Raw genomic sequence first — 12,952 nt, 5'->3', positions numbered from 1 at the left:
GATGCTTAAGAGACCAGACTTGGAGAAGTGCTTATATCCCAGAGGGCTGTAGGTTTGTGAAAAATTATAGAGATAGGGGAGGGCAAAGCCATGGGGGAATCTGAAAACAGGAACAAACCTTTTATAATTGATGCATTATGTAACTGGAAACCAATTTATGGCAGCGGATAGAGAGGTGATGGGCAAACTCGCTGTGAGTTAGGACATGGTCAGCAGAGTTTTAGGTTACCTTAATTTTATGGAGGGGAGAAAGTGGGAGGCCAGCCAGAAGTGCACTTGAATAGTCAAGTCTGGATGCAAAGGCACGATGAGAAGAACAACCAAACATGGAGATAAGAACTGTGGAAAGAATTTTTTGAAGATATCTAGAATTCCTCAGCCTGCCAGAACATATATGGAATCAGCGTGGTCTCCAGACTAGTATGGCGCATGATCAAACTGCACACAGAACACTTATGCAACACAGCTTATGCAATCAGACTTCCAGCTAAAGGAGTTGTCAGTCACATGCTCATACCACAATACATCCACTGTACTGAATACCAGAAACAAACTAAACAGAACTGTCTCAATCTCCAAATCGACTGAAACTGGGTAATATAGGGAAACAGGGATCTGCTCTTACACATAATATTCATTAAGTACTACACACTATTATTATCCCTTTTGTAAGAAATTGTGTGTTTCTCTCTTTTAATCCTTTTCAAATTCTTGTTGCAGTAAAACATCAGCAGAGCATTTGAGGAAGAAAAGATAGGCTCACACTACTTCTGAAAACTGCTTGTACAAGCAGAATTGAGTAGCACAGTTGTACAGTGGTTAGCACTGCTGCTTCACAATGCCACGGACCCGCATTCGATTCTTGGCTTGGGTCACTGTCTGTATGAAGTTTGCATGTTCTCCCCATGTCAGCGAGGGTTTTCTCTGGGTATTCCAGTTTCTTCCTATAGTCTGAAAGATGTGCTGATTAGATGCATTGATGTGAACAGACGCCAGAGTGTGATGACTAAGGAAATTTCACAATAACTTCATTGCAGTATTAATGTAAGCCTTACTTGTGATAATAAGTAAACTTTAACTTAACTTTAGGAATTATATTGCCATTTCCAAAGCAGCAGATACATATTACGTCATTTTTATAATTCAATACCTGTATTGGTTAAAATACCCCTCTCCTTTTTCAGGTAGCAGCTTCAATTGTACAAGGGTCATTGGACCACAGGTTATTTTACTACAAGCTGCAGAAACAAGGCTCAAATCTACTCCAGTCACAAGAGGAGTCAAAGTCAGACTGTTACTATTATTCCGAACCACACGCTAACCATGTTGCCAACTGAGCTAATTGGCACCCCCAAAACATTTTTGTGACTCTTATAATTAAGTCAGGGCTAATGTGATCTCCTGGACTCGCTCTTAATTGCCTAATGGAGTGGAATCAAATTTTCAGGTTTTTCTTCCACCAATTAGCCATGCTTATATGGTTCTTTCTTTGCCGCTACCTAAAGAACACATGGAGCTGGGTGGGTTGAAAAGTGTACGTGTTATGATGCAACTGTGTGGGCAGATGGATGGGCCAGTGGGTCTTTTCCTGTCCATCACTTTACCACGTTCATAAGTAGAGCTCGGCAGGAGAAGCCGAGACCAATTGTGTCTCAAAATTCATTAGATTTAGAAATTGTGCTCAAAAACTAAAGTGATTTTCCACTCCCTCCCTATAACCATCCTCAGGCCCTCAGAGTAAAATTGTCAATTTTGCGATGATCGGATGCCTATGCCTCAGGAAATTCCTGTGCTAATGTCAAGAAATCCCTACACTAATTTTGTACATTTTCCCCATCTGTGTGGGTTTTTCTCTGGGTGCTCCAGTTTTCTCCTACACCCCAAGGATGTGCTGGATAGGTTCATTGGCCATGCTAACTTGCCCCTTACTGTCAGCGGGGAGGGGGGCTACCAAGGTAAATATATGGAGTTACAGGGATAGGGCCTGGGTAGAATTGTTGTTGGTGCAAGCTCGATGGGCTAAATGATCTCTTTCTGCACTGTAGGGATTCTACATTCTCCATCAACCCGGCTGTCAAACTCCCTCTTCCCCCAGGCTCTATCTTGCATGGTTGTTTCCAAAATATTTTCAACCTTCTTTACAGTCAGATCATCTAGAATATAGAGGCACAACTATTTTCAATACAATTTCCTTTCATGTGATGTACATAGAAAATGGCTTTTACATTGTAGGCTTAGAATGCTTGTGCAAGTGGTCACTCAAGTTTCTTGGCATTCACTGCAACAATGCTAACTTTTGTTTCTCTGATTGAGTAAAGCAGTATGTTATCTGATACATTATGCATTACTCTAAATTGTTTCAGGAACATTTGAGAATTCATTATGGATTCAACGATCTCTCTGACCTTTGAAACCCAACTGTCCATCAGCGTATTGATGTAGTAATTCCTCCACGATGATTTCAAACTGCATTTCCCAACCTGAATATCCTACTTATAATCCATTGCATAGCACAACTGAGTGTGTTCAAAATGAATGTGAATGCAGACGTATTTTTGCAATCCTACGGTATGCCCAGACCAAGTCCCATTCACTCGTCACCCCTGGTCTCTTAGCTGGGAGTCTACACTGACTCCCAGCTAAGCAATACCTTGATCTTAGAAATCCCATCCTTGCTTTCAAATCTCTCCATGGCCTTGTCCCCCTGATCTCAAATATCCTCCTGCTCTAACCCCTCAAGAATAACCCACTTCCCATCTCATCTTTCGAAGATCCCCAAGTTTAATTGCTTCACTGATGATGGGTATCCTTAAGCTGCAAGAGTTCTAAGCTCTGGCATTCCTTCAAGAAAACGTTTTGCTCTCTTCTTTTGGCCTACCTCACTGGCCATGTCCCATTATCTCCATTTGAGGCTCGAATTGTGTTTGGAAATTCTCCTGCAAATGCCTAGGAACATTTGACATACAAAAGATATTATAAGTTGTTGTTTTGCTGTTGTGATGCAAACTTAAATTCATCATCCTATCATTTTTTTCGCATTGGCAGATGTGTGAGCATACGGTAATTTTCATGTACCCAAGAACTGCCTTCAAGTAGAAAGTTTCAAAACTATTTTGAAATAAGGAATAAGAAACAGATCAAAATCCCAAAGCAGAATGGCAGCATTTTTAAATCTGACTCATTCAATCAGATGTTGGAATAGCCACATCTTAATACAAAATGAGCTTATGGATCAGTAGCTCTCGAAACGACCAAACATTTTCAAACCAACTATTACTGTTATCTTAGCAAGGAAGAAATGTCTCAGATCACAGTTTGAGCCAACACAATCAAGTAATGACCGCACCACATAGCAGGCAATGACCGCCCCACCAAGAATCTAACCATCTTCCTTTGAAGTTCAATAGCATTACCATTGCTGAACTCCCCCACCATCCAAGGGTTTACCATTGATCAGAAATTGAACTGGCTTAGCTACGTAAATACTGAGGCTGGAAATTCCACAGTAAGTAATTCACACAACATCCAACGTGGACAAGGTGCTACAGCTTAAAAAACTTCGCCAAGCACCAACAATCATATGAGCAGCCTTGGCAATCTTGCATCAAACTCTTTGATCACAACAAGGCCCACAGATCATAATGAAGTCCCTTACATCATGAACAAGCTCATCTCCTGACTCCCCAAAGTCTGTCCACCTTCTACAAGGCACATATTAGGAGGTGTGATGAAATACACTCCACTTGCCTGAATGGGTGCTGTTCTAACAGCATTTCAAGATGATTAACATCATCCAGGAAAAAGCCTTGTTGATTGGCACCCCATCCCCCATCTTAAAGATTCACTCCCTCCACCACTGATGCACGTTGGCAGCAGCGTGCACACTAACAAGGTGTACTGCAGTAACTCTCCAAGGCTCCTTTGACAACACCATCCAAATCCACAATCTCTACCACCTAAGAAGATAAAGGCAGCAGACACATGAGAATACCACATCCTGCAGGTTCCACTCCAAGCCACACATGATGCTGACTTGGAACTATAACATAGCAATAGTGAAAGAACAGTGATAAAGTCCTGGAAATCCCTTCCTAACAGCAGGTGTACCTACACCAGATCATAGAGTCATAGAGGTTTATACATGGAAACAGACCCTTCAGCCCAACTTGTCCATGCTATCCTTTTTTATTAAAACCCCTAAGCTAATCCCAATTGCCCACATTTGGCTCATATTCTTCTATACCCATCTTACGCATGTAACTACCTAAATGCTTTTTAAAAGATAAAATTGTACCCACCTCTATTACTACCTCTGCCAGCTTGTTCCAGATACTCACCACCCTCTGTGTGAAAAAATTGCCCCTTTGGACACTTTTGTATCTCTCCCCTCTCACCTTAAACCTATGCCCTCTAGTTTTAGACTCCCCTACCCTTGGAAAAAGATATTGACTATCTACCTTGTCTATTCCCCTCATTATTTTATAGACATCTATAAGGTCACCCCTCAGCCTCCTGCGTTCCAGAGAAAAAAGTCACAATCTATTCAGCCTCTCTTTATAACTCAATCCATCAAGTCCCGGTAGCATCCTAGTGCAGCTCGGTGACTAGCACTGCTGGCTGTGCAGATACGTGGATTTGGGCCTGTGTCTGTGGGAGTTTGTGCATTCTCCCTGTGGTTGCGTGGGTTTCCTCCGGGCGCTCCGGTTTCCTCCCACACCCCAAAGATGTGCTCTTAGGCTGATTGGTTTACCAAATTGACACTATTCTCCCCTGAATCTGGCTAAGTTAGGGGTTCCATTCGTAGACACGCAGGGTAGAATAGGTGTAGGGTGGTGCAGCGGCGCAGGCTCGTTGGGCCGAAGGGCCTGTTTCCCGCGCTGGGTTGTTCTTTGTTCTTTGTACATCTTTTCTGCCCTCTTTCTAGTTTAATAATATCCCTTCTATAATAGGGTGACCAGAATTGCACACAGTATTCCAAGTGTGGCCTTACCAATGTCTTGTACAACTTTAACAAGACGTCCTAACTCGTGTATTCAATGTTTTGACCGATGAAGCCAAGCTTGCCAAATGCCTCCTTCTCCACTCTGTCCACCTGTGACTCCATTTTCAAGGAGATATGAACATGTACCCCAATATCTCTTTGTTCTGTAACTCTCCCCAATGCTCTCACCATTAACTGAGTGAGTCCTGCCCTGGTTCAATCTACCAAAATGCATCATCTCGCATTTTTGTCCAATTAAACTCCATCTACCATTCATCAGCCCACTGGTCCAATTGATCAAGATCCCGTTACAATTGGAGGTAACTTTCTTCACTGTCCACTATGCCACCAATCTTGGTGTCATTTGCAAACCTACTAACCACATCCCCTATATTCTCATCCAAACATTAATATAAATGACAAATAACAGTGGGCCCAGCACTGATCCCTGCAGTATACCACTAGTCACAGGCCTCCAGTTTGAAAAACAACTCCCTACAACCACCCTCTGGCTTCTATCAAGAAGCCAATTTTGTATCCATTTAGATACCTCACCCTGGATCCCGTGAGATGGACTGCAGCAATTCAAAAAAGTGGTTTCCTACCACCTTCTCAAGAGCGATTAGAGGTAAGCAACAGATGCTGGCTTTGCCAATAATGCTCACATCCCAAGAAAGAACAAAATATGGAACTACCTACTACACCTACGTTGTTGCAGAAATGAGATGTAAATCATTATTTATCCCAGAAAACACCCACAATAGGTTGGTGCATTCCAAAATCTGAAAATATTCCACAACTGTAGCATGTTAAATGCAATTGTCTCACATGCAAGCTGTCATCCCAATAAAGAAATTATCCTTAGTCTATGCGCACTTCCATCATCTAGCAACATGGCCATCATATGCATACCGAGAAGCGTGTTGAATTTTGGGTGAGATGAGAGACATATAAAAGCTAGAATGTAGCAGCATAACACTTCACAAAGTTGAGATAACAAATGGTTAACTTCATGACTGAACTATTAAACTTTCCACAGAGATAACCAGAACGTCAAAGATAATCACATGTTCATCCTCTACTTTGAATTAAAGCCATCTATAGCGAAGGGTGGTATGTAAGGATTGGACAAACAAATCAATTCTTTTTCATCTTGTCCTTCGACCATTTCACCTGAATTCCACAGAAGTGGCAGTAAGTGTATTTATTTTGTTTGTCTGTGGTGCAGATCTCTCGCCTTTTCCTGCCAGATATCACATCAAAAAAACAACCTGCCACTAGGTTAGAATTCACTCATGGACAAAAAAAAACCCTTAAAAGTTATACATCTATTGAGAAAAGGAAAACAAAGCTGATGGTTTAATTAGGCAAAAACATAAAAGAATAAAAATTAAAAAGATTCTAAAAGTTTGACACTGCTACAGAAATTACCCATCATGATTTATAAAAAAGTGCAATTAAGTAAGCATTGGTAACAATCTCCTTCTTCATACACATTATTCTTCATGGTCACTGTTTGATCCAGATTATCTAATAGCCTTGTATAGTGTTATGGTACCCAAGCCCCCTACTGGTGTTGCTTACAACTGATCTAGTTTCTGCTTTTATGGTAAGTAGGACAAGCAGACTACTTGCTGACTGTGGCGAAGCAATTTAACTCCACAGCAGCGTACATTGCAATACAGGTTTGCACTTTAGCTGATCAGCTTTCTTAGCATTTCCCATTTGTACTACTAAGATATCAGAGGTCACTTTTAGGTAGGACCTACCTAGTGCCACCCATTAATCATTAATCCTTTAGCTTCAGTGCGATTTAATACAGCTTTAAATAGCAATATCGTAATCTTTGAGGTCACCTGCTTTGCCAAACAATGAGGAAAATCTTTGCATTATATTTTATGAAGCGATAGGCCTACTGGTTGCCAGTGGGTTGCAATGCAACAGGGTTTTTGATAAGACAGGGGATTAAGGGTTATGGGGAGAGGGCGGGAATGTGGAACTGAGCCACGACAGATCAGCCATGATCTTATTGAATGGCGGGGCAGGCTCGAAGGGCTAGTTGGCCTACTCCTGCTCCTATTTCTTATGTTCTTATGTCATATATACTGGGTTGACTGGTAAACAAGGTCTTGTGAGAATCTGCTTTGTACTGTAGTGGCTGTGTAGGTGCTCTCTGATACACCTGGAGCATAAACTAAACCTGTACAGAATTTTAAAAAAAGGTCTGTATTTGAATAAGAGTGCTTCAGAGCTCCACTATCAAATGCAACATCCTATCAACTTTCACCGACTCACCATGACAGTGACATCCATTGGCTTCCTGTTCCTGGCACACTGAAATCAAAATCCTCATCCTTGTTTACAAATCCTGCAAAGTTTCATCCTGTTGTACTTCAAAATCCCCTTGAAGCCCCATGTTCTAGCTTGCATCCATCATTGAGTAAACTCCAGGAGATTCTCCCCTCCATTCATATCCAAGCATTCACAATGCTGTATTCTGTTCCCAAACCTTTCTACCTTGCTATTTCTTTTCATTTTGAAGTTCCTCAAATTTGCTGTTTTTAACTGCATCTTTGGTCACCTCAAATAAATTTTCTTTGCTAATTTCTAGCTTAGAATCTAATAGCTCCTATTTATATCCAAAAATGTTAAAGATTTAGTTGTTATTTATTTCATGTATTAGCTGATTGGGAATATACCAGTGTTAGATATTTATGCTCAGCGAACTCTGCTCAATTAAATGAATGGCAGGAAGAGTTAGCCTACTTCTGGAGGTGAGGATGTGCAAGAGCAAGAATGTGGGATGTGTAATATTATCTTGCCATGAAATTGGGTGACTGCCCACTTAATGATTCACTAAAGGGTATTAATGCAATCTTATCCATCATTTCAGACTAAGTGTGCCTTATGTCATGAAGGGGTCACAAAGACAGAGACTGCCTGGTATATTTCCAGCTCTTGGCATGGTTTCCGCACTCAAGTGGATACCGGTCCTATGTACATAATCCACGTTCATTGTGGTGTGAGCTCGGAGTTAGGAGTGCAGTGGGATTGCAGCTTCTTTTTTGCAAGATGCCTAAGCTATACCAAAGTCTACAGCCAAAGGTCTTATTCGCCAAGGAAAACACTTGGTAAGCAAAGGCTGAATCTGAAGGGATTGTGCTGCTAAATAAAGCTGTTCTGACCTCCCACAGTAGCATGGTAGGCATGTTCTGTTGCTAATCATTGAATTCTTATGGTGCCTTCCCGTAATCACTGCTTGTGACAGTTGTAAGGGTCAGCCTATGTTTTTCCCCATTCCTCCTGAGCAATCTGATAGCCTCTTTGCAGTTCCAGGCTCCTGTTCAAACATTCCACATAGGAGTTGACAGCAGGTGAATACAGTATAGCAGGTGAAGATGTGCTTTGGTGCCTTATTTTTTGAGGAATGAAAGGCCACAGAATGCAATCTATAATTTTTGGAGTAATATCTGTTAGATGGTGTGCCCATATGAAATTCATGGGGAAATTGCTCAATCTCTTATTAAAGAGGTTAAAATCAGGCAGTCAACTTGGTTTTGTGAAAGGGAAAACATGTTTAATTTATTAGAGTTCTTTGAGGAAGTAACAAACAAGCCGGATAAAGAGGAACTTGTAGACATGTACATGAAATCAAAAAAAGCTAGTATGCAGGTACAGCAAGTCCTTAGGAAGGCAAATGGAACGCTGTTGCTTATTGCAAGGAGAATTGAATACAAGAATAGGAAGTTTTACTCTGCTGCAGGGACCTTGGTAAGACTACATCTGGTGTAGTGTGTACAATTTTGATCTCCTTATTTGAAAAAGGATATAATTGCATTAGAACTAGTTCATAGAAGGTTCACCTGGGATGAGGCTTATCTCATGAAGAAGGGTTGAACAGGTTGGGCCTATACCCACTGGAGTTTAGAGGAATGAGAAATTATCTTATTGGAACATATCAGATCTTGAAGGGACGTGTTAGGGTGGATACCAGGAGGATGTTTCCACTGGTGGGGTGGACTAGAATTAAGATAAAGTTTCTCTGAGGGTCAGTAAGATGTGGAATTCTCTTCTCCAGAGAGCAGTGGAGGTTGGGTCCTTGAGTTTATTCACAGCCCAGTTCAACAGCTTTTCGATAGACAAAAGAGTTGGGGTAATGGAGAGCAGACGGAAAGTGGAGTTGAGTCCACAACCAGATCAGCCATGATTTTGTTGAACGGCAGAGCAGATTCAAAGGGCCAAATGGCCTACTCCTGCTTCTAAGTCCTATGTAGGAAAATAGCAAACTAGGTCAAGGGGTAAAAGTTAAAACTTGCACACAAGCTGTTCGAACATCATTATCTGATTTGTGAAGCAGTTTATTGATTCGGCTGAATCTGCTCTTGTGCCAAGTTTTGCATCCACTTCTGATATTTCTGGGAACTTCCATTAGCTTGAAATTAGACAGCCAATGTAAAAAAAAGGTATTTTCAGCAAGAATACAGCCTTCTTACCTGAGCTTTCATGTTAGTACTGTGATCAGATGTTTCTAGATCTCTGACACACTTTTCTGGGAATATACAAACAACAAGTTGCTCAAGAGGGAGGACAACAAGTCTACAGTGTTTATGCCCAGGTTAAAGTTCATTTTTTAACATTTTATCCAACAGATCTTGAGAAAACTATTTGATGTGTAATTTATTAAAAGACCTCACCTAATGCAATATTTGACTTATTAGAGCAATATTTTTCAGGTTATTCAATATCCAATACATTAGATGGAATTTTCAGGATTTTCCCCCTTAAAATGATTAAAGATGTACCTGCTTATTCCTGATCACAGAATTCTTGCTCCCGGCTTTATTATTATGCCTATATCAGGACCAGTGTGTACATAACATTGTGGGTCGCACAGTGGTTAGCACTGCTGCCTCGCAGTGCCAGGAACCGAGTTCAATTCCCTGCCGGGGTTACTATCTGTGTGGAGTTTACACATTCTCCCCATGTCTGCGTGGGTTTCCTCTGGGTGCTCCGGTTTCCTCCACCTAAAGATCAGGTGGACTGGCCATGCCAATTTGTCCCTTACGGTCAGGGGGACTAGCCTAGGTGAATGCATGGGGTTACGGGGATGGGGCCTGGCTGGGACTCCCAGACTCAACGGACTGAATGGCCTCCACCTGCACAGTAGGAATCTATGATTAACGTGAAGATTTCAAATAGAAATTATTTGATTTGTTGTCACATGTTTTAGAATACAGTGAAAGTATTGTTTCTTGCACACTATACAGACAAAACATACCATACATAGAGTACATAGGGGAGAAGGAAAGGAGACAGTGCAGAATGTAGTGTTACAGTCAGAGCTAAGGTCTGGAGAAAGATCAACTTAATATAAGGTAGATTCATTCAAAAGCAGGGAAGAAATGACTACAGGTACTGTTATTGCTTCCTCAGCTGGTGTTACAATCTGAATGCAACTATAACCAGAAATAGCTCAGTAACACTAGATGGCAGTGTCAAGGGTCACACCGAGGTGATCCATTAAAGAGCTTTAGCACTTCCTATGCTAAAATTGTAAATATATGAGGCCAGATATGGAGAAAGTTACAATGTGTAACAACAAAAAAAACACACGCATTAAAAGCAATGGAATTTCTCGCTTTCATTTCGCATTGGACCTGGTTTTTGGCGAGGAGCCAAAGAAGTGGCTTTTTTTTACAAGTTGGTCGGACCATTTTAAATGAATGACCTTTAATGGTCAGGTGCAATCGTGTGACACAATCGCAGACTGTGACAACAGTGGATATTTCTCATGATGGAAAGAAGAGGTGTTGTCTTTTTTTTGAAAAAAGAACACACACAAATCCCTGCAAAATAAGCTCTTTTTAAAGTGCTGCCAGTACTAGAGATGCGCAGCGAGAGGTGCCAGAAATTGCAGTGCCATCGGGTTCATTCCGGCTTCCCAGTAGTAGAGACCAGAGACGTCAGCACTGGTCGGTGCAGCAAGTCCTCATGTGACACATTATCAAACACTCTTTCATAACCCGTGCTCGCAGCCTTTTACGCAATGTACATTAGATAATATTGAAACCTATTAGCATCGCTCAGGAATGTCGGGGGGGGGGGGCTATGATTCACTGTATGCTCAAATACAAGCAAAAATATATACATTTTTTGGGAAAAAGGCATTTTTAAAGTCACATACAAGAAAGTGCCCAAGTTTTCACACAGCATGCTAAATAGTATTAGCATTGCTCAGGAATGTCTTTGGGCTAGTGGTGTGGGGGTGTCATGATTTTACTGCAGACTCAAATACAAGGGGGAAAAAGATTCTTCCCAGCAACGGTATAATTGAAAAATCGCATTTTAAAAATCACAAACGCCCAAGTTTTTAACTACATGTATATTTCAGGATCAGCTTGTCAGCAGCTTCTGTACGAGGAAGCAGTTTTTGGAGGGGGTGAAACGCGCCTTCGTGAGGAGAAGGGCGCGAGTTTGGGCAAGAAATAACGAAAGTGCTCCGACATGTCACTCATATTCTTAGAAGTGGTCCCAGCCGGAGTTTGCTGCTATCATCTACCCTCCTGCACATTCAATGTTGTGTAATGGCCCGAGTTACGCAAGCTATGGCATCGCTTTTTCTCGCCGAGTCCCCCCATCTGCTCTCTCTCCCCTGTTGCACAAGAATTGTGGAAGAGGAAACTGGTGCAGATTTTAATTTCTCTCCCCTACCCTCCAGACCTCTAGGAACTTGACTTTTGATAGTATGGTCTAACACTGATCATCAGAGCAGAGGAGCTGATTGTTTTGTTGTTCAATTTCCCCCTTTTTGCAGCCGATCAGTGAACAGAAAGAGGGTGGGGGGTTTAAACAGATAGATTGAGAGGAGATTTATTTGTAACTTGCGATACCCACGTGTCCGGAATGAATGAATGAATGAATGGAGCGATCCCCGGGCAATGACACTTCTTGACTGGCAACAATTGTAACCCGGCAACCAGCCAGGTAATCAGGCAGCGGGGGCGCGAGCGGGCGCTTTGCTGCTGCCCGAGTTCTGAGCACGGGATCTCCGCACGTGAAGCCGGTGCCTCCCCGCTGCCTCTCCAGCACACACTGCACTTTGCAGCGAGAGACAGAGAGAGAGCCAGGGCAGCCACTGCAAAGGGAAAGCATTTCCTCTTCCTCCTCCTCTATTCAGTCACCCCAAGCTCGGCTCGCTATGGTGAGAGGAAGCAAAGCGTGGCAGACTCCCTTACCTGAGACTCTGCGCTTTCTGTCAGGTAGTTGAAGACGAATAAGGAGAAGTCCTCGTCCATGAGCGTGCAATCCGCCATCTTCCCGTGATGTGTGTGTATAATATGTGTGTGTGTGTGTGTGAGAGAGAGAGAGTGAGTGACGGTCGCCCTGCTCCCCTGGAGCCGGCAGAGTGAGCTCTCTGCTACTCTGCAGGCCGACCAGCGGTACTGCAAGCGAATATGTCCTCGCTATACCAGATGGTGGCAGTGTGTCAGTCAGTGCACCTACTCTGTGTGCGGTGTGTTGCCTTTTCTGTGTCAAAAGCTGGAATCTGTTTTGGCTATCGTGGTTCAAAAAAGGATGAACCGCTCTAGTTGCACGTTTGGTTTTCTCTGACATCCAAAAAACTAGGTGTGATAGTTTATTTTTTCCCTAGAAAAATGTTCAACCCAAAAGAGCTTTTCTTCCAACACTGTTGGGTCCTCATAGCTCTATCAACAGGGCAGCTTACAGAAAAGTGTCAGCAAAATCACTGTCATCTTCGGTCTTGGGTCTGAACATAAACAAGCCGATGTGACAGTATTAAGTACAACCTTGAATGACAAAATGAGTGGCACAATGGTTAGCACTGCTGCTTCATACCACCAAGGACCCGGGTTCAATTTTGGCCTCAGGTGCGGAGTTTGCACATTCTCCCCGGGTCTGCGTGGGTTTCCTCTGGGTGCTCCAGTTTCCTCCTGCACTCCAGAGATGTGC

At 42.4% G+C, this 12,952-nt stretch overlaps 1 protein-coding gene across 3 annotated transcripts in view; it reads right to left on the bottom strand.

Annotated features, from left to right (window-relative positions):
• The window catches only part of ppargc1b (peroxisome proliferator-activated receptor gamma, coactivator 1 beta), a 135,835-nt gene extending 123,468 nt beyond the window's left edge, over nucleotides 1-12,367 (bottom strand). For 2 of the 3 annotated variants that reach the window (XM_080201627.1, XM_080201630.1), the window contains exon 1: nucleotides 12,217-12,367. In XM_080201627.1, the coding sequence (XP_080057753.1) occupies nucleotides 12,217-12,294 (78 nt within the window). In that variant the 5' untranslated portion in view covers nucleotides 12,295-12,367. Of the gene's footprint in view, nucleotides 1-9,474; nucleotides 9,531-12,216 lie in introns of those variants that run through there. The other variant, XM_080201628.1, reaches the window with a different exon arrangement.
• Nucleotides 12,368-12,952: the final 585 nt, after the last annotated feature.

This window comes from Carcharhinus amblyrhynchos, chromosome 13 (genome assembly GCF_965287045.1).
Source record: "Carcharhinus amblyrhynchos chromosome 13, sCarAmb.v2.hapA, whole genome shotgun sequence".
Taxonomy (NCBI): domain Eukaryota; kingdom Metazoa; phylum Chordata; class Chondrichthyes; order Carcharhiniformes; family Carcharhinidae; genus Carcharhinus; species Carcharhinus amblyrhynchos.
The sequence above is the reverse complement of the archived record's forward strand: the minus strand, read 5'-3'. Positions and strand labels throughout refer to the sequence as shown.